A 22,172-nucleotide genomic window follows, 5' to 3' on the forward strand; every position below is an offset into this window, starting at 1 on the left:
TCTAACATCTGCATGAAATTAGATTTATTATTTTTAGACTGAAAGATTATCTTGTAAAAAGTGTTCTTCATAGAATAATATTTGCAATAATTTAGAAGTAATTTTACGAAAAAAATATTTTTAATATTTATATGCTTAATATTAAATAAATAAACAAATAATTAATTAATTAATAAAGAAAAAAATAATAAATATTGTAATATATTTTGATTGCCATAAATGGTTAACAAAGCAATTAATGTTTAATTATCTTTTTTTTAATAATAAAAAAAAATAAAATATAATTTTATTATAAATTTAATCACTTCACCCTCATTCTAATACTCAAAACTTTTTATTATTTTAATCGAATTCTACAATTTCTTTAAAAGAAACATTTGGGACAATTATTTATTAAGTAAATAATTTAAAAAATGAGTCCATAAATTCGAGAACTTTCTAAATAAAAATACATGTATTCGAAAAGGTGGGAAAGGCTAAATAAACAGGTATCGTCAGTTTTGGAGCAATGAATCTTTTTCTAATTAGAATTCGATAGGAAGGAAGCAATACAAATTTGATTTAGGTACTCGTAAACAAAAGTTATGAACAGAAATAAACATATAAACTTTTCTAACGAATATTTATCGCTTGTCCATGAAAATTCAAACGAAATCATGTTTGTATTTACATTCTGCTTCAAAATGCTACATCCAAGTTGACACAAAGTCCTTGGATAAGATTATAGATTTTCTTACGATAGAAGATGGTTTTATATGTGTCTCAGTGCACAAAATTAAATAAGTAGCTTTATAAAATTTAGTAAGCAATCAACCATGGCTTGTAACGGATGTCAAATTGGACATGTTGAAGCTCTCCGTACGTTTCATATTGATAAAAAGTGTTTAGAAATTGTCAATAATCATGGAATTGCAGATCTGCAAGTTAAGTGTACTGAATGTGATGAAGTTGCAAAGCTTAGCAGCGATAAATCACATTGGTATTGTCAAAGTGGGCACGGTTTTGAACGTTTAGTGCGTCCTGATGATCTGTTGGAAAGCCTTTATTTATCTCCAGCAAAAACTTGCTTATTTCTAGCATTATATTTGCAAATGGATTCACTTAATCTCGAAAGACTCATACAAGAAACGAATATTTCTAGTGAATTAGCAATTCGTTGGTCTATCTTCATTCGTGAAGTTTTTCAAGATTGGTGTTTACGCAATTCTGCCCCGGAATTGGGTGGACAAAATATTATTGTGAAGATGAATGAAGCTACGTTCGAAGACAAATATGGTTCCCATTCCACCGACGGTACATGGGTTTTCAGCGGCTTTGAGAAAGACAGTGGAAATTTCTTCTTTGAAATAGTCCCAGATAGAGCACCATTAACGTTAGTTAGAGTGATTCAAAGAAGAATTCGTCCTGGAACGATAATTTGGTTTAAATCCCAGATGGCCTGCGGTTGTCTTAAAGAAGAAGGTATGTGATAGTTTAACATTTGCTATAAAATGACTGAAGATTTTACTTGATAAACGTTAAGCATTATAAGTGTATTATTTTTGTTTATTTTCAGGCTTCAATCTTCTCAAAGAAGAATATAATGTAAGTTGGCTCGATCCAAAAACCAATACTTATACTCTAGAAGTACCCAGGTCGCTACCCGAAAATAATCGAAGAAATTACTATAGGAGTAGTTACATCGCAGATCACCTTTTCCGGAAACACTTTTCAGATTATCGTGACCGTCTTCATCATTTTTTTATGGCTGTGAAAAACTTTGATCGGAAAAACAGGTTTGTAAATATACTGGATTTAATCAATCACCATTACTGAAATAATTTTTAAAAATGTTATTATTTTCAGAGATCCAGTAATTGAGAACGACGTTTCTAACATCGACAGTGACGACGTAACAACGTGGGTTGCTTCTATGATATTCTATATCTCTGTTTGTGCATATATTTTGTTCGCAAGCCATTTATTTCATAAATTATTAAGTCAATATGATTTAGTCCCTTTCGCAAGTGGTGATTTAACAGTATGAGTAGTTAATGGCATTTTGTAAGCTTTCGAAATTTTTTTAATAATCTCAAGTTGTATTAATGTCAATGCTATGGCAATACTTGCGAAAGATGACATCTTTTATATGTGTTTTTACTTTCTGTACTTTTCTACTTTATTTTATTATGTAATTATCTTCAAATGATGGAATTTTTCTTTAAAATTCTAAGTTTATTGAAATTTATTTCTATCTTATAGATCAAAAAATTTTATATGTTAAAAATGTATCAACTTTATAAATTATCTATCTCTCTTACCTGAAAAATGTACTTTCAATTGTGTTTTTAAAACATATTCATATATATTATAACTGTTGAAAAATAAAATTTTACTTTTATATAATTATTAAAAATGTTTCTCTAAAATAAATGAATTAATTTTAACTAATAATTTAGTTAGTTTTTTTATTCACTATTTGAAAGCAAAAATAAACAGTGAATTCCAAACTAAATGTATATGTTGAAAGTATAAATAATGAATAGTTATCCAAATGAATACTCCAATAATGGGTTATTGAATTTTATTGATGACATTCGCTGCAAGATGCTAACAGTAAAATATGACCCAAATTTTACTTGATGTACTTAAATCGAGTAGTAGTTTCGTTTATATGTATATATAAAAACATAATATTTACAGACATGGGTAAATTGAAAAATTATTATAGACAAAAGTTCCATCTCTTGATGTTTTTTTTGTTTTTTAACTTTTTCTTTTGATGACGATAAAAAGTAAGGATTATTACACAAAGAGCAATTTTTTATTTATTATTAGTAAGCGCAGTTTACGGCAGCATATTCACACACACACACATGCATTCACACACGTCACATTTAAATATTATCTTTTTTTTTCATTTACTTTCTTCATATACCCGCCGTTTCTCACGTTTTTACGCTATTTTTTAATTGTTTATATTTTTACTCAATTTACTTAATTTTTCAAATAATTTTTTACTTTTCTTATAAGTTTTTCAATCTATTATTTACGCGCCAATTTATCCAGCTCACTGATAATATTTTTCTTTTTTGAAAAATATCATTATCAAGCACAAGTAATCACTTTTTAAGATAGTTCTTGCATCGTTACATAGTAATTCGTTAATTCGACAACGTTTTATTTAATAAATTAGTTGTCACCAGATAATCAGTCACATAAACTCTTATATATTTATTATTAGTGACTAAACACATTCCTTATCATCAAAAACAATCCACATCATTAAAAGACAATTCGAAACTTTAGCGTTATACAGAGCTCGCTGTGATGAGCAATGCGCTTTAAATCATTTATTTTTTTCATCCATTATGGCATTTGCCGCACACAATATTGTCATATCGGACCGTTTTCATTTTAATTAATATGAATATTATCCTATTTTTTAATTTTCTTTAAATATAATTACTTAATCCTTGATTTCTCTGATTTAACTAGATGTAAATATTTTTAAACGCTGTGTGAAAATACGCGATACATTTAATAACATATCAGTGTTAAACATACATTTTTATTAAATATTCGAATTACAAATTTTTTCGAGGCTTCACTTTGATGTTTATTATTTTAAAATCTCCTCTCGATCCTTTTGGAATTTCTAGCTCGGTCATTTTAATGATTTTTAATGAAAGATTATTGGGAAATTCGATATGTTAATTAATTCAGGCATTGTATTTTTATTCCAATTTTTTTATTTATTTATTTTTGTTTGCATTTGTTTAGTTCTCGATTAAAAAACGTTTTTTCAAGTATGTACGAACATTTTCTCTTCAAGTTATGACTTACAAATAACCGACTTGGTGCTTTGACATCTCACGGCTTTGGGATTTATGGCACAATAATTAGTTCTTCTGATTGCACGCTCACAATTAAAACATAGAAGCCGCCGATCTAATTCAGCATATTAGAAACCAATTCGGGAAGACATATCTTAAGAGAATTTACATTCAAACACAACAAAAAACGAAAATTCAATATAAAATACTGACTAAAATAATAGAGTGAATATCCATTTTTAATGAAATAATTAGACTGATATGAAATAATTTATGATAGATATGAAAATTTTTTTTTCTCATTTGTATGATTCCATGGACCGTAGATTAAAAGTGGAAGCGATCCAATATGATAAGCGACAAGTTCAGCGCATGATAAAATTTTTTTTACAATTATTTGTATAAAAAAACGAAAAAAAATATATTTGCCAAATTGACTGTAAGGCTAATTTGGTATTTTTCCATTACTAACTGCAATCAACTTATTTATTTACAAAACTATTTATGTCCATGAACTGCTCATACAGAATCTCAACAAGTAAATTGTAATCACACTCATCGATGCAACTGTCAACAGTCACTCGACTTAATAAAGAAAGAAGATTATCAATTTATTTAAAATAATTGCTTTTTACTGTATATGTCATCATTACTTAAATGATTGACAATTAATATTAATTAATAGTATAGATTAAAAATAGTCTATTACTTAAAAAATAATTAATAAATATCTTAATTAGATTTATTCCACGTCTGTCACGTTTTATAAATATAATTAAGTAATGACAATGGTATTTATTGACTATTTATTAATTAATATTAATTGAATTATTTAATAAAATTTGATTCGCCCTAAACAATCTTGCAGTTAAATTATTTTTAATTAATTAATAATCTTTTTTCTAAATAATTCATTCAATGATAAATAAAAGACTCAAATGTATCATTTATGCATTAATCGTTGGAAGCAATTAAACATTTAACAATCTACCAATTACGAAGAAACTTCCTAACTTTTGTCTTAATGATAGAAACACAACTTGAAGCTCATAGATTTTTCTTATTCTTTTTGTTGTTGATAAATTAATTAGGGTAATTAAATATTATATACTCATCGAAAGTGCACTCAAATTTCAATAAGAACAATTTTAAAATATATATATATCATAATCAAAAAAATAATAGTTGTCAATATCATAAGTTAGTCCGCAAATATTTTTTCAATTGTTATAAATAGACAATTCCTATTTTTATCAATGTATTTTGTTATTTATAATCTCATTATCAACATTGTCAAATCGGTACTAGTGTTGCAGATTAATTTAACCTAATGGTAAATATAGAAATATAAAATAAAAAAACATACGAAAAAGAACAAACACCGGATCGTAAAAAATATTTTTTTTGAAAATTTTTGTTACTGGTAATGACTGATAAATCGCTTATTAAAAATAAGAATAATTGTATTGTAATGTATCGTCGATCAAGAATGATCTTCTGTAACAAAAAATTGACTAAGAACGCAACGTTTGCATTTTTATAGGGTTGTATTAAAATAGTAACTATAAACAACAGAGGCAGAATCATTTTTAATAATGTTAGAGGTAAAGTTTAGGTTTTTGTAAAACTATATGACGAGCGCCATGTCCTTTTTGTTTGGTAAATTCACTTTTTTACCTTGCCAAAGGCTATTATGTATCGTGAAGGCATCGATGGTTACAGTCAGATGCTTCGTGTGGACTTGAGAGAAACATTTACCACCAGAATTATATCTAAAATAATAAATAATAATTATCATTAACTAAAAGATAATTTTAAAGCACGAAATAATCAATACATCATTTAAATTTTGTGTTCATTTTTAACAATGTAAATTTTGAAAGAACTAACTTGTAACAAAGAAAAATAAAAAAACAATTTATCCTAATCATTAACAAGAAATAATTAAATTTTTTTTAAATATAAAAATCAGACTTAATAAGAGATTTAAATTTGAGTTATTTGACATACTTGAAAAACTTATCAAACATGTTATCGATGACTTGTTTAGGTCCAGTACCACAGAGTTTAGTGACTTCTTCTCTATCAGGACAGTACGAGTAAAGAGCACGAAATTGGCAACCAGCATCCCTGAAGAGGATAAGAAAGTGTTTGCTTTCGGATCTACCGATTTCATCCAATACCCTTCTCTTAGCTTCTTTATTTACAGTTCCAGGAAAGACGCAGTACTCGACAGCATTCAACATTATTCCACGATTCGATTTCGTTGCGGGTTGTTTGTAGAGCCGAGGACCTGAAATATAAAAAATATATTATCATGCTTCAAATTCTTCAGATGTGATGTAAGTACCATTGTACTCCATCATCGAACTAGGCGTACTACTGATGTCACTGCTACCATCATCGAATCTTCGCTTCGACATAAGACCGGGAGGCAGAGATCCAGGACCAGATGGAGACGGTAAATGTTTTGTGCTGCCCATTCCAGGACTAGGTGCTCTTCTTGGTGGTGTTGCACGACCCAAACCACTGTCCGTATCTAAATTGACATTAATATCATTTTTCAATCAAAATTGAATAATCTAGAAATGAAATTAAATATTGTTTAAATGATAAAAATAAAAAAATAAACAAAAATCGGGACTTCAAATTTTTTCCGATTAGTTGATTAATTTTTTTTTATTTTTTCAGTTATGATGATTACTAAGTTTTTACTCATAATATTAAAAACCCTTCACCAACTGGTAAGTAACTTACTAAAGTTATTTCCTGTCAACCTAAAATACGTATTGTTTGTTCATTTATATTATGTGATTATAAAGATCAGAAATGGTAAATATTACAATAACGATTAACTTCAAATTTAATAATAACAATGAAAGCTCTCTGAATTCGAATGAATAACTTTATACATTTTGAAGAAAAGCAAGATGAGTTATAAATTCAAACTTTTTTGAACTTTTCATGAAGCAAAATGACTCTCTCAACTACAAAAAAAATCTATAAATGCTATACACAAATATTTAATAGAAAATTGATTCCATGAACATTAAGCTAACACCTGAAAAGTTAAAAACACTAATTTGCAAACTGTTTGTTAACAATATGACCTGTATTATATTCTAAAGCATTTCAAAACATTATCTTTTGTAATTATGAACTAGAATGATTCAATCAATGAGTAGTTAAACTGTTTCATTTTCATGTAAGTACTAACGAACAACCGGATCCATCATGATTAATCTGAAATTACTGAAAAATCAGGCGCCACAACCAAGTGCTGTACAACAAGCCCAGTAAGCGTTGACCGAGCTATGGCTATGATAACTAATGAGTTAACTACTGATGAAGGTCATTAAATTACATATTAACTGATATATATGAAATAAATATCAATGTTATTAATTAATTAGTATTAGTGTTGATGTGTGCGTGTAACACTTCCACCTGTGAATTATCCATGTCTTCCACCATGCTTCTAATTAATGAATTAAACTGCCTACAAAACTGTGTGGTTGTGTAATGGGAAGACACCAAAGACGATATTGCACGAATAGAAAATTAGAATTCATAAATATGGGGACAGAAAATATGTAAACTTATTCATCAAGTCATCTAGTGCTTCTTACCACACAAATTCATCAACGAATTTGACTTTCTTCCTTTAAAGTTTTGGTAAGTTGAGTATTTAGGCCTGCCTCTAGGCTGTTGCTGAGGCTCCTGCGCATCTGCAATATAATGCAACGTTTTTCGATGTTACACTCGCAAGCCTTTAACAACGGCCGGAACAGTTAAAATATTTGTAATAATCATGTTTAAATTAATTTTTAAATTTTTAATGATGCTATTTGTGTTTTCGCACGTATGTAAGGGGTCACGACTTCTAACTACCAGCAATATCCATAAGGACACATCAAAATCAATGTTTGTGCAGCTTAGTGCGGACATTACATAACTGAAATTCGTGACTACTCCAAGGCGCTACTTAAAAAAATTGTTTTTTTTTGCAAAAAATAAAGTATTGTGGTCTGTTATGATTCTTGGACAGAACCAACAATAATGAGGGTGAATTTTTTTAGCATCCTGTATAATAAGCTATCACGGCAAAGCTTCACACTCAAGACATTTTACATTCAACTTGGAAAAAAAAACGGAAAAAATAATTAGTTTTTTTTCTTTATAAATTACATTATAGAAAACACATTGACTCACCTCGTGATGTTTTATAAGAGCCTCGACGTCCAAGTTGAGTTGAGCTTCGACAAGGAGAACAACCTCTACCGTCATCAGGTGAGTCTACAGAAGATACTAAAAAGGGTAATACTATTACAATATATTTTTAAAATGGAAGAAACAATTTATCTCTATTCTATCTACTTTTTAAAAGCTACAATAGGATATAATAATGAATAAAACAGATTTAGGATTCATGCTATATTAAAAATACAATTTAAAAAATTCAGTGTTAATTGTTAAAAACAAATTAATACAAATTGTTTGTTTTGTTTATTGAATTAATCCATAAACTTGCAAAAATTTTATAGTCTTTATAATTACAAATTATTAAAGAAAACATTTAGTCCTTACATTGTTATTAAAAGCTGATATAGAGATGTACAGTTTTATGGATTATTAACTCAATAAATTTGTGAGTGAAAGAGTGCGTGTTGTGCATACCCTTGAGACTGCCACCCCTAGAGAGGATTCCGGCTCGCCGATCATCAAAGTGGGCAGCAGTGAGTGTGTCCTGCGAGCCTCGGAAGTAGTCTCGCTTCATCGTTGGTGAGATCAGCGTCGCTACAGTCAGTGTGTTAGTGCAAAAACCATGTACAGCTCTTATTTTCTAGCCTACTTGAATTAATCTTTATTATCTCTTGATGATTTAGTTATGACTTCTAAATGTTATTCTATCAATTGTGTAGTCTAGCTGATTTATACAAACTAATGTTTGGCAAGAAAAATTAGAGCTTATAATACATATTGTGGTTGGATAGAGTTGTGAAAACAATTTTTAACAAAATTATCCCATAAAAATGGCATTAAACAAAAAAAAAATATATTTTGTAAATATTTATCATGCAAAGAGCAATGCAATTACAATGACATTTAGGATAAATTACACTGATATGTTTTTTTGATACTTGAATAAATGTAGTGATAATAAATGACTTACCTGTACTGAGATTAGAGGAAGAACCTTTCTTCCCGCGACTAGGAGTCAAAGCTCCAGAATCCAATTCTGAGCTTTGATCTACATGAATGGTTTTCGGTCGTGGTCGAGCCGATGCAGTCTTATTACGTAATTTTGCAGTAGGTTTTATGGCATTAAGAAGTTCTTTGTCAATTACTTTTCCCTGTGGTTATAAATAATTTCATTATTTCCACATATTTTCGATTTGAACCGAAAATTCATTTATCAATTAATTAAAAATAATCTAATCAATTTACCTCTCGTTCAGCTTCTTCAATAGCTTTCTTCAATTTGTGTTGTTCTAAAATTGCAGCTCTCCTCTGTCGATCTTCTTCTTTCTTTCGAGCACGTTCTTCCTCTTTCAATTTTTCTTGTTCTCTTCTTGATTGTGCTTCAGCCTCTTTTCTTTCCTTCATCTCCTCCTGCTGTTGTCTTCTTTGAAGTGATAAAAGCATAATTCGTTCTTTTTTCCTTTCCATTTCATCCACGGAATTCTATTAATTATTCGAAAATATGATTTTCAAATTTATGTTACATTACATAATAGAAATTTCACTGTTTACTTAATCTTTACTTACGGGATCAGGATTGGCAAGTTGATTGCCAATCACTAAACCAACTCCCTGGCGACCTTCACTATTATTTCTCTGTCTTTCTTCTCGAGCTCTTTCCTTATCTATCTCTCTCTTCAATTCCCTATCGCGTGCTTCTTGTCTCTGATGTTCACGCTCTTCAGCTTGACGTTGCCTTTCTTTTTCTAAATCCTTTTGGACTTCTAGCTGACGATGTCGCTCTACTGCACTGACTGGAGATTCAGGACGTGTTGTCATGTCTTCTGATTCAATAAATGATGAAACGGCCCTCTCCTTTTTAGACAGAAACATTTATTTTTTAGTAATAGTCAATAAAATATAAAATAAAATTAAAAATGCATAAAATAAATTTGAAAAACTTATTGGATTTATACCTTTTTCGGCGATCTCTTGACTCTAAGGGTAGGTTTCGGTTTCTTGGGTGCATCATTATCGAAAGAAATATAAAATCCTTTTTCACCAGCGTCAGAAGAATCAAGAGGCGTTATCTCAGGTGCTGTTGTAGGTGACGGAGATGCTTCTCGAAGTGATGAATGAGGTTGAAAAGAATTTCGAGATATTGTAGTTTTTGTTGGTGATGCTATTCTGTATGTTCGACTCCCAGATGTTATGTGCAGTCGTTTAATTCCTTGTGCGAAATCGTCATCATTTCCTATAATTAAAGAAACATTAACACTTGGTATAAATTCTTAAAAATTAAATAGTCATTTTATGGTACTTTCTCTAAGTAACTTACCAATAAAGGAAATATTTTGTGGCTCCATGTCATCCACTGGTGGAGCGGGCACGGGTGTGTGGATTGTGGTATTATTCTGTCGTTTTTCCGTTGGACTTTCACAGGTAATAGGTATGTGATGAACTGTTGGTTTCCTCACCTCTGGACTTTCGTTCATTAATTGACTTATTCGGTGAACCTAGAATAAAATTCAAATGTCTTTATAATCTTATCAATATAATATTGAATTTTTTTTTTAATTGCTATTTTATCAATGTTAAAATAATTCACCAATTTTTTAAACATCTTCACTTGAAAAATATTTTTCTTAAAAATGTTGAATGTTTTTAAAAATGATGCAATTAATTAATTAAAAGTTTTATTTATTTTAAGAATTATTCCTGATTCATCAAAGGAATGTTTGTAACAATTTTTCGATATTTAAAATATATAAATAATTTAAATAAAATTATATTTTAATTATTTCCACTAAAGAGATGATTGCAAAATAGTATAGAATCACTTAGAACGTATAATTTTTCAACACTCAGCACGAGAAATGAAGGCTAATAAACCAAACCTCAACATCATGATAGTAAGAAGAACGTGTTGATGTACTTGAATAAAATAAATGCATATTATTGAGATTAGGAAAAGCACAAACGTCAAAAGCGTTCAGTGGGTCGAGATCAAACTGTAGGAGTTTCAGGTAAAAGAACACATGTGTGGGAAGAGTCTACCATCTTAGATGGCAACAGTTTTAAAAAGGTGGGTTACATCATCAACTGGTTCTGTAATGACTTTACGAGTGTTTTTATCATTTGTATTCGTAGTGAAAATTCTCTTTAATAATGTTAGTATCATTAATAACGACAAGAACATTCAACTTTTCACTAGAAAAAATTGTCTATTTACCCTTTCAGAATCATTTTAAATAACTATTTTTCCAGTGATTGATTCAATCGAGTAAACATGAAAATTTTTTTTCGTGAAATTTTTTATGGCCAGTGAACTGAATGTTTATTTAATATGTAAAAATCGATAAACCATTCCGGAAGTCATTTTCAATAAGACAAACTCAGCCAAGCAAAAAGTCCAATATATGTCCTGACATACAAATTTATGTTTTTCTATCAATTGGCATTTCCTAGTTTCTTATTTCTTGATATCAAGTCTAATTCTTTTATTTCTCTCTAAGATAAATCGTTATCCAGTTTAAACTTTTCATTGTAATTCGAGGTCAAATACTATTTTATCAACCAGTAAATTTCTTTCAAATTTTTATGGAAATCGTAATTTTCAATAGTTTATCTAAATCTTATTGTCCAATTTACAAATCCATACAACATACAATAACATTCCTTAATTTTAACTTAAAAAAACATTTGAAATTAACCATCTAAATATTGATAATATAACTTTTAAAGTATTAAAAGTTTCAACTTCAGAAATACAACTTCTATAAATACCTACAGCATTCAATGGCCATTTTAAATGGATAAAAATAAATTCTTCTCAAAGTCCATAAGTGTATCAATTTATAACATAAGCTTATTTTTAATTATTTATTAAAACCATTAACATTAAATTCATTGTTAATACTTACGGCGATTCGGTGTTGAGGACTAGCAGTCGCAGGAGGCGTTTGATTAAAAATAGAGGCTGATGGATAGTTGGAAATAGGCTGATGCATTTGACTGTTACAAAGACTGTGATCACCTCCGTTGAGATACCTTTGTTCCTGAGAAGTATCATGTAACACAAATCCTTTTTGTTGAGATGATGGAGCACCCCAAGTCCTGATATCTTGATACAATCGAGGGTCTTGTTGATAAACTGGGTGTTGAGGACTATACCGCGAATCTACTGGCTGTTGATATTCTGCACCAATCATTTCGTTGGGTAGAGTTTGCTGTGGTGTTCTGCCCCACATTCTTCTCTGCGGTTGATCATGTAGATAAAATTGATTCTGCTGAGGAGTTATTGGTTGCATGGCGTAACTTTGGAGATGTTGTTGACTCAAACTTTGTAATTGCTGAAGTTGCTGTTGCATTTGCTGTTGATGTTGAGTCATCAAGTGTTGCTGCTGAATTTGATTTTGTTGACTTGCTAAACGTTGGATGTCAGCTTGGATTTCACTAAGGCTACTGTTCATCCTAAAAATGTTAGTTTAACATAATAATAATTTTTTTTGAACTTTTTAAAAGTATTATATTTTATTAGAAAAATGTTTAATTAATATTTACTGTGAAATTGATTGTTGATATTGCTCAAGATCCATATTTTCAATGTCAGGAGTCCGTCGAGTTTCAAGAAAAGGTGCACTGCCATCTTGTCCGAGCCACTTGTGTTCAACATCTCTGATATCTTCGGTAATTTCCTAAATGTGGAAAAAAAATACTCTCGTGATAATTGTAATCTTATCGATGATCAAAACAGTTAGGAATTTTTAGATCGAATACACCTATCATTATTACGATGAAACATACAAATTATTTAATTATAGGTGTATTATGCTTTCTTTTATCATTATTGTAAATAGCTCCCTTGAAAGTTTTAGTTAATTTAGACCGAGGCTTGATTTCAGCTGACCAATTATTGTCTACACTTTTTGGTGAATCTGATTTTGTTTGAATAGGTTCATAATCTGTAATTGATACATAGCATGATTTCAATGATGTTGCTGATGCATATATTGATCTATCCGAATCATTAGAATCACTTTTTGATACTGCACTGCGATATTGATCAATGTCTTCTTCTGAAAGATTTTCAACGTGAGAATTTGATGTTATACTTGATTCATTTTCGGATTTACTTTTTTTAAATTTTTTTAAAAAGGTTGTTGTAAATGAATTAAATAATTTATTGAAACTAAACATAATTAATAATGTATGATATTCACAATAAATTTACTTTTAAAAAACCAAAAAAAATTTGTTAAAATTTTTGTTTATTAAAAAATGCCGATTGCACTGATTATTTTTTGTTTTTCTTCTTTCAATTAAATCTAAAATCAATTACTATATTCAGACTGAATATATTAAAAAGCAGAAGACAATTAGTAAAATGGCTAGAATTACTTGTTAATCTTGTGATGTTAAATTATTGCGATTTTTTTACTCATTTAAGCATGTTATTTTTGCAAATTGAATATTTTTACCGTAATAGACAGTGTTGAAATAACTTGACAAAATTTTAATTAAAAAATTTCACAAAAATGTTTTTTTGCAATGTAGATCACTTTCCTGTAAGCACACTGATTCTAACTAACAACTTAACATTTTGACAGAAGGTCTAGGACGACACTTAGCCGAGATTACATTTATCTGTTTGATCAATATCATATCTAGTATATCTATTCTATTGAGAAAATTATATCGGAATAGTTGAGAATGCTTGTATAAAAAATCTTGTAGAAATATTTGTTTGACATTTTATCTATATATATTGTTAAATTTACTCATATCATACGATTTATGAGTCAAATTATATTTCTACTTCTAACAAAATTTTTCTATATATATTTTTCTCAATAATACACCGAATTAATCATTAATCAAAATTTGTTAAACTTTTAGTAAATTTGATATTAATAATGTTAATAACGCCACTTGACAAACTTATGAATGTAAAAAAATGATTTCTTTAAAAACCACCACCAAAAGAAAAAATGATAAAAAAATTAAATTTTATTCTCAACATTCGAAGCCATTCAATGTAGCTTTACTTATCAAACTATGCGCAAGGAACATTGCAGGACACAGTCGGCTGGTTTGAAAAAAAAATCTAAAAAATGGAAAGGCATAAATGTACCTTGAATGAGAAAGGACGCTGCGGTTTCTCTTGCGCATTGTGTTGAGGTACCGACGGTGTCTCGGTGACACTTGTCGGGGTCTCGCCAGCGGATCCAGAGGACAGTGGAGTAGGAGGACCATGCTCCACAGGACTGTCACCGCCGGATGTCGATGAGGAAGGAGATTTTACCTTACCCTGTAACCAGCCCAACCACCGTGCGTTGTTACTCACACCCCACCACCATCGAGAATATCCGAACATCGGAACATCCGTGGAGGTAATGATACCGCAGCCAAGTTTTTATTTACTTTAATATTCTTGCTTTGTCTTTTATTTAATTGTCATTTTTTTTATTATTAAAATTTAAAGCAATACTGTTATTTACACTAGAGCATCTACTTAACTCATTTTCATAATTTAATTTAAAAAAATTCACGTGCGTTCTAATGAATTCATTAAATTAATTTTCAACTTCTCATTTTGCAATTTATCATTTTTATTTTTTCACTGAGAAAATAATTTAATATTCATCAATTCATTTATTTTATTAGTAAATTTATAATAATTGAAAAATTACAAACTTCATTATTTAGATGGAACATGAATCTGAATTATAAATTCAATTCGTCATCAAATTCTTTTCTCAGTGAGCTAAGCGAATACTTTACAATACTTGGCTTTGGCAAACTATATTCATAAGAAAACATGCAGCCTGCACCAGTACAGAGTACAAGTATAAAAAATCATCTGAGTAAGAATCAATAAATAATAAATCTTAATTACTAATGAGATGAGATAGTAGAAGATATAAGTAAAAAATAAATAAAAGAATAATAGAAAAAAAACGTTGAATATCACTAACTATTGGGATAAGTGCATGATTTCGAGTGACTGAGTGATACGATAGAATACTTTTAGTGCATCCGACATGCACTTACCGCAATGCATAGCTGAAAGATTGGAAATACATCTGCATTACAACAATTCACAACATAGATTTACAAGATTACATTCAATAATGATGAGTAGAAAAAATAATGAATTCATTTAGAGTAGATATAAAATAGATTAAATATTAGATAAATAAAAAGTTAATGATATACTTTAATATTATTTAAAAGTAAATAAATTATGGGAATTATGTAAATATATTTTTACCTTTGTAACAGCTTGAAGAAATGCCGCTTTCCCTACTTTTTGCCGTTGTTTCGATACGACTACTTCCATTTTTTTCTTTGCATTTTCTATTTGTCTACGTTTTTCCTCGAGTTCCATTTTTATTTTATTCAACTCTGAAGCCGTGATTATGTTTCCGCCATTCTCATCTACAACAATAATAAAAAAAAGTACATTGTTGTTGAGATATCAATCTAAGGATACATTAACAAATTGAAATCAATATTATGAGAGATAATCGTATAAATTGGCATAAAGTGAAAATTGTTTAAATACTTGAATAAACAGAGAAATTGAATGGATTTATTTTTACTCTATAAATAAATCGTTTATTGGGATAAAAACGCTTAAAGAGCAAAAAAATATAAAAGCTAAAAAATATACCAGCTGAATGCTGTTCCAGTTGTTGAGTATGTTGAGTGCTTTGTTGTTGCCACGTCGTCGTATTTGGCAAAGTTGCAAATGTAGTCTTCTTCTCTCCAACTCCATTACTGTTATTTTGACCATGTTTTTTATAAATAAAATTTGTTTTAGAGCCTAGTTCTTCACGATCTTGCTCAGTGTATTTAAAATTAATGCTCTTTTCTGAGCTTTGTCGTGTGAGATTCGCAAAACTAGCCATCTTTGTGGTTTCAACATCAGTATTATCATGATTATCACTGGAATGTACAACATTTTTGTGGCTCGAGTTATTTAAACTGGAGTTGGAGGCCTGCCTCCTAAGTCTTGGCGTTGGTTCATCATTGACATAACCATTATCAGCGAGAATATGTTGGACGTCACTGGCATAGGCATCTTGGACACTGGAGCGTACAGGAAGCGTTGGTTCTGTGGCAGTGCGTTTCCCGGTATGCACCAATTCTTTATCAGGATTTCTCATACATCCAAAATTATGTAAATTATCTTGAGATCCACCGAAATTTTCTATTGTTAATTGAGAATCATCCGTAACACTGTTTCGTCGTGAACGTCGTCCAGCATACGAACTTCTTCGCTGATCTTCCCAATTACTTGGCCGTCCAGCAGCTTCTGATCTTGTATATCTTTCATCTGCTACAGAACTCAATGTTGGAATTCCTCTATTTCGATGGACGACGAAATTTTCCTCCGATCCTCCCCGTCTGCAATTGAATTTATTTGTTATTGATTCATTAAATCCACGAGTTTTCTGCTTGAAAAATTTGCCTTGTTAATTTGAGTTATTTTAAAAATTTTCAGTGAATGTCAATATTGTCTCAAATATTCACAGAATAACAAAACTAATTTTTATTTTAAAATAATTCACTTCATATTTACCTGTCATCATATGAATGGCTTTCGGTAGTTTGTTGCAATGACTGCGACTTTCTTACAGAACTTGATGGGATAGGTTTCGCCACTGAAAGACAAAAAATACGATGTACTATTGGTCATGGTGTTATATCATCCTAAAATTGATTTGTTGAAATCATAAACATAAAATAATAAAAACATACAATATTTCCATAAATTATTTGTACAAAAACAAATTTGTCAACAAAGATAAGTTAAATGGTGTTAGATAAATTGTTCACTTGATAACTTATCAAACATAGAAATTCGTTGGAGAAAGTATTTATAGTATAAAAATTAGTAATAGATTTTAAAAATTTGATCTAATTGAAAGTTCAACATATATGACTCCATTATTTTTTCCAACTTATAACATTTTAGAAAGCTTTTGACAGTCACATTTGTATTTAATACTTTGCCAAGAATTTCTCTGTTTAATATTAACTACATTTTAGTTAATAAAAATATAAATTTTTATTACTTAAAAAAAGCTGATACGTAATAATTGATAATTAAATTAACCTTACTAATAAAATTATATCTAAATGACGTTATTATTTGATGGGGGTAGTCAAATTTATATTAGGTATTGACCAATCTAGAATTAATTATAACACATCTATGATAAAAATCAATGAAAATGACAAAAAATACAATAAATTATATTAAACTAAACAATTTACATCGCAAAAAATACCAACAAACTGAAGATGAAGTAGATCTCATGACTCGCCCATTTACTCCTCTCAGAGTATGAATAAATAAGTAAATCATTAAATAAAAATAACAAAAAAATATACAAACATGCTTAATTGATTGCAATGCAAGCAGCAAGTCATTTAAGCAATAAAGCTAATAATATGAGTCGCGTTCACGGCATGTGTTTATATTATTTCTTTCAACTTCTGCATCACATGCATACTCCTCGACTCTGATGATCTTACTACTTTCCATGATGATATGCAAATCATACGATTAGTAACAAGCTGTGCTCCTAACTTGATTTCTCTTCTTATTCAAATATCGTTACTGTCAGTATAAACCACGATTTAAATGCAAAACACACTGGATATAACTGATCGAAGAGAATGCAAAATACGAAAAAGCACAATCAAATAATATGGAAAAAATTTTTTTCAAATAATAAAAAGGTAGAAAAACAAAGATAAGAAATGGTAGTTGAATCATAAGTAGAGAGTATAAAATGAATAAAACCAATCAAAGCTTAAATTAAAAATATGAAGTGTGTTCTTCAGTGCATCTATTCATTGTGACTCTGTATAGTCTGAAATTTTGTCATGAAATAGCACCTTAATTGTCTCTTTGAATGTTAGTTTATTCAACTCTGTCACTTGAGTAAACTCTTTATGATTTAATCATTAAACTAAGTTGAAGTACAAAAAAGCAAACCAGTTGTTTATTAAAACAATTACAGCATCAAAGAACACACCAATAAGCATGAGATGAAATGCGCTGCATTTAAATCATAGCAAGTAAAAGTGATAAATATTAATAAAATAGATTTAATGAACGACACTCAAGTTCTTCCACGTCAACTTGAAGACACTTGGCTGATTTCAAGATGTTCAGCACGAATGTGTCGATGAATTTTTAGCGACACGATGAATAAGAGGAAAACCACCTAAGAATGGATGATTTTGTTTGTTGGCTGTTTACGGATACCTGTGAAACCTGGCGCGGAAACGGAGAGGTTGCTTCTCAGATCAGGTATTGGAGCTATCGACTGTGGTAGACTTCTTTTATGAGCTACCCCGTGACTATTGCGCGGGCACTCTGCATGTCACCCGCATAGAGACCATTTATAGTTCATTGGCAATTGGATGGTGGACGAAAGAAGGCAGAAGATAGCGTTGTTGTCAAGCATCAAGAAGATTTAGCCATAAAAATATACGGAAATATTACATGTGTTAAGTTTATCGATATTGTCAATTAGTGTTTTTTTTTGCTTTATCCAGTCTGTTATTCTTTTGTTCTTTCTATTTAATTGCTTTCTTATCATCCACGAAACTTACACAGGTGTAAACCTTATTATAAGTAAGCCTATTTTGTCGACACTCATACCCAGCAGTCTTCTATCTCACACGAAGTGTATGTTGACACTGATAAGAAGCGTGATATCATTACGACTGTACATATAATAATCGTTATTAATATCTTAAATAGTTACTGCCAGTTGAATTTATAAAAAAAGCCATTTCAGAACATATAGAAGCAACTTTGTCGTATGTAAAATAGCAAATTACTTTTAAAACATACCACAAAAACAATTCAACTTTTTCGTTTATTGTTATATGTGAATAGAATCCTTCTTTACAGTCGTAATGAGATTAATGAATAAACTCATAACAACTTAAATTATATATAACGGGTAAATTTGGTATAAGTACGTAGCCTTCACCGATAGTAACCCGCCACCAATTTAACAACTTTACCAAGTATTCATAATACAAAATGAGTATGCTTTCCAGGCGTGTTAAGACGGTGTTGACTTACGCAAGTGCATAAGAATTTTGTGAGAAATATTTTTTCTTATTTAATTATTTTAATGTAATGCAATAAATAATACTTGTCCTTTATTCCAGAACGATACATACCATCAAGATACTGCATTGCTCTCTCTTCTCCAGGATAACGTACACATTTTACAGGATGTATCTCCAAAACGTTATACATATCTGCTAGAAATACTACTAAATTTTGTTTCATGGACCTAAAAAACGGGTAAAAACATTATAATTCACTGCTAATAAGTTTAATAATAATTGAAAAAAATTAAAAGTTATAATGTAAATAACAGTTTTGATTTCTTTAGAGCTTGACACTAATATTTTTATTATCATTAAATTCTTTTTAAACTTTTGTGCATCTTGAAAGATCAGAGCTAAACAATGTGAAATAAAATAAACTTTATTGCAGCCTTCTGTGAAACTGACAAAGTCTTTTTCTTTGAACAATTTATAATACTCGTCTTTTTTCAAGCTCTAGAGAGTTCTTTGAAGAAGATAAAAGTCTCAAAGAAAAATATTTACCCTCTCATATAGGTAACATCTTCAGGTTGCATATGGAAAATAGAGTATGGTAAACATCTCATACAGAAAGTGTGAACAAGAGATAGATTGTGGAGAGCATCAGCAACAGACGGTCTCTTGGATACTCTAATATCCATCCAATTAAGCTCGCCAGGACAATAGAAAGCCACGACTGCTGCTAAACCTACACCATCACACAAAGATTGGAAGTCTTTGGCTGCAGGTAATTCAGGCAATCTGGTCTTGTCGCCTGCACCTTCTTCCGTTTGAATCTTGCCGATTAGAGCATGCGAAGCGTGACTTATCCACAGTAGAAGACCCTTCTCATGGTCACTAGGCATTTCAACGTATGCTTGAGGGTCAAAACGTCGAATTGCCGCAACTACTCGGTCGCTTGTTACTACTTCCTTCGCGTACAAGACCATCAGGCCTTCTATCACAGCCATATGTGCAGACTGAAACAAAAAATTTTGCAGTTTAATGATTTTGCTATTAAGGAATAATTAAGATCAGAGTTCAAAGTATCAATTAAATAAAAGAATAATTTGCAATTAGCCATATCAATATCTATTGATCAATTTAATTACTAAATAACAATTTCTACAAAAAATTAATTAAATTATTGAAATTAAGTAATTATTGATAAGATAACAAAAAAAAGTTACCATTTTTAGTGGTGAATTCTGGATTAAAATAGTTTCTGTAAGTTGAGAATTATTTGGCTCCGCAACATAAACTCCTTTTCTCGCGAGTGCTTGCAAGATCCCCCAGTGGTTCTGATTGTGATAATTGGGATCTGAATAAATGTTCGCCAATGCCAAGCAATAAAGTTCTGCATTTGAAAGTGCATGGACGATTTGAGGTTTGAGATGTTCTTGATCCTGTTGAAATCGAGAAAAAAGAGGTTTTAATAGCTGTTATAAAAAATAAAAAGATTTTTTCACGAGTCGAGATGATTGTTAAGTAGGTTTTGATGACTTAGAAGAGGATAGTATTCAAGTGGGCGTTTGTAATTGCTCTTTTCAAGTTTTCAGATGCTAATTAGCCGCCTACGACTTAATCGTGTTAAAAAGTTACGACGATCAGGTGAACTTTCTCACTATTATGTCATTGTTTTCTGTGCAAGTTTATTTGTTCTATGCAGATGGAGGAATTCTTTGACAGAAATTTTGTAAAATGTTTGATAACAAACAAAGTTAAATATCTATAATGATTTTTTAAGTAATTTTTATAAAACAAAAATATGTTAATTTTCTTGATGATTTGTAAAAAAGCTAGGTGATTATTGATTGGGTAAATGCCAAGTTAATTACTGACCACATCGTGACACCAATTTCTATCTGTAAAAAAATGTTTTAGTAACAATAGGTAATTCAAAGCTTATATCTCATGAGTAAAATCCTATGAAAGAAAAAAGCTGAGTAACGAAATAATTGAAAGAATAAACTATTGATAAATTCACAAACCAACCTTTAAACAACATATCGCTATAAAAAGTTTGAGATTTGAAAATGAACGTTCTCGTGGGAGGTGAAAGTCACACTGATGATGCCGAAATAAATCCTGAACATCGCACATTGAAAACATATTTAAATTTAAAAACTAAACACGGGAAACCGATGACAATTTTCGATGGGATATTTACAACACAAAGAGACACTAGTGAATGCGAAAGTAATTCGATTGGTTTAATTGGATTTACGCCAAGTGACGAGGTCACACGTGGGTGCAACATGTGCTCCAATATGAGATCCTTTTTACTAGTACTCTCATTAGTAATTTTTGCAAATGTCTCTATTTATTATTTTACTTCCTTATGAGTTCTTCTAGAGTCACCTTCATGTGCTAATTTTTAATTAATTTATTTTTTAAATATTGATTTCATGAATTAATTTAATTTATACATCAAATATTTAAATATCACAAATGTTTGCAAATGTTTTTGAAGATAATCTTAATAAGTTTAAATATAAAGTAATAGTTTTAAACTGTTTGAAATATTTTTTTAAGATAAATAAATAAACATGATTATTTATTGAACAAAAAATATCGCTATTCGAATCTATGTCAAAATGTCAAGTTCTTAGAATTGGAATGAATTAAGTTTCGTTTTGTTACTCTGAAGCAGAAAGAGAATCTAGAGCAACATTCTCAGCAACTTTTTACATTGATGAGAACTTGGAACAGTGACAGGCTTTTTACAAAAAACTGGAGGAATAAAATGTTTTGTACATAATTTTTTTTTCGCTTGAAAAAATGATTATGACATAAATGTGGTTTTGAAATACCTATTTAAATGATGAGTTTAAAAATAAAAAATTATAATGTAAGAAATGTAATAAGAAATTGAATGAAACATGAGTAAATATAATTTTTTACCTCTAGATCACGATAATATGGCTCTTTGAGGTTGTCTGGCACGCGATTGTTGTACGCCTTCGAGAGGAGCCATTTCACGGAGGCACGTTGTTTGGCCTGTAATAGAAAACAAAAAATTCGTGTAAAATTGTAAAAAAATAAAAA

The 22,172-nt window shown here is 29.8% G+C and overlaps 2 protein-coding genes across 14 annotated transcripts in view; one reads left to right on the forward strand and one right to left on the reverse strand.

The window, feature by feature from the left end:
* The first annotated feature begins 743 nt into the window (after positions 1–743).
* On the forward strand, positions 744–2,261 carry LOC118070197 (uncharacterized). Its single transcript, XM_035088644.1, has 3 exons — positions 744–1,461; positions 1,556–1,775; positions 1,846–2,261. The coding sequence occupies exons 1-3, from the start codon at positions 816–818 to the stop codon at positions 2,024–2,026; spliced, it is 1,047 nt and encodes a 348-aa protein (XP_034944535.1). The 5' UTR covers positions 744–815; the 3' UTR covers positions 2,027–2,261.
* Positions 2,262–2,546: 285 nt separating this feature from the next.
* Positions 2,547–22,172, reverse strand: part of Patronin (calmodulin-regulated spectrin-associated protein patronin) — a 37,043-nt gene continuing 17,417 nt past the window's right edge. For 4 of the 13 annotated variants that reach the window (XM_035088632.1, XM_035088631.1, XM_035088633.1 and 1 more), the window contains 22 exons: positions 22,029–22,124; positions 20,315–20,530; positions 19,650–20,104; positions 19,215–19,330; positions 18,283–18,393; positions 16,585–16,666; positions 15,673–16,409; positions 15,271–15,437; positions 14,131–14,307; positions 12,561–12,694; positions 11,921–12,476; positions 10,336–10,513; positions 9,974–10,251; positions 9,585–9,872; positions 9,264–9,500; positions 8,989–9,169; positions 8,493–8,612; positions 8,028–8,123; positions 7,445–7,543; positions 6,166–6,354; positions 5,826–6,108; positions 2,547–5,587 (listed from right to left, as the gene is read on the reverse strand). In XM_035088632.1, coding sequence (XP_034944523.1) covers positions 5,443–5,587; positions 5,826–6,108; positions 6,166–6,354; positions 7,445–7,543; positions 8,028–8,123; positions 8,493–8,612; positions 8,989–9,169; positions 9,264–9,500; positions 9,585–9,872; positions 9,974–10,251; positions 10,336–10,513; positions 11,921–12,476; positions 12,561–12,694; positions 14,131–14,307; positions 15,271–15,437; positions 15,673–16,409; positions 16,585–16,666; positions 18,283–18,393; positions 19,215–19,330; positions 19,650–20,104; positions 20,315–20,530; positions 22,029–22,124 — 4,941 coding nt within the window. In that variant the 3' untranslated portion in view covers positions 2,547–5,442. The remainder of the gene's footprint in view (positions 5,588–5,825; positions 6,109–6,165; positions 6,355–7,444; positions 7,544–8,027; positions 8,124–8,492; positions 8,613–8,988; positions 9,170–9,263; positions 9,501–9,584; positions 9,873–9,973; positions 10,252–10,335; positions 10,514–11,920; positions 12,477–12,560; positions 12,695–14,130; positions 14,308–15,270; positions 15,438–15,672; positions 16,410–16,584; positions 16,667–18,282; positions 18,394–19,214; positions 19,331–19,649; positions 20,105–20,314; positions 20,531–22,028; positions 22,125–22,172) is intronic. The other 9 variants (XM_035088636.1, XM_035088635.1, XM_035088641.1 and 6 more) reach the window with 9 other exon arrangements.

The sequence above is a fragment of the Chelonus insularis genome, unplaced genomic scaffold (assembly GCF_013357705.1).
Source record: "Chelonus insularis isolate UGA/USDA-ARS -01 unplaced genomic scaffold, ASM1335770v1 contig_563_pilon, whole genome shotgun sequence".
Classification (NCBI taxonomy): Eukaryota; Metazoa; Arthropoda; class Insecta; order Hymenoptera; family Braconidae; genus Chelonus; species Chelonus insularis.

What these genes read in the sequence shown, in the direction of transcription:
- LOC118070197 (XM_035088644.1), top strand. Translation starts at nt 816, where the DNA reads ATGGCTTGTAACGGATGTCAAATTGGACATGTTGAAGCTCTCCGTACG. An exon ending in CGGTTGTCTTAAAGAAGAAG is followed by an intron (nt 1,462 to 1,555) that starts GTATGTGATAGT and finishes GTTTATTTTCAG; the next exon opens with GCTTCAATCTTCTCAAAGAA. An exon ending in AACTTTGATCGGAAAAACAG is followed by an intron (nt 1,776 to 1,845) that starts GTTTGTAAATAT and finishes TATTATTTTCAG; the next exon opens with AGATCCAGTAATTGAGAACG.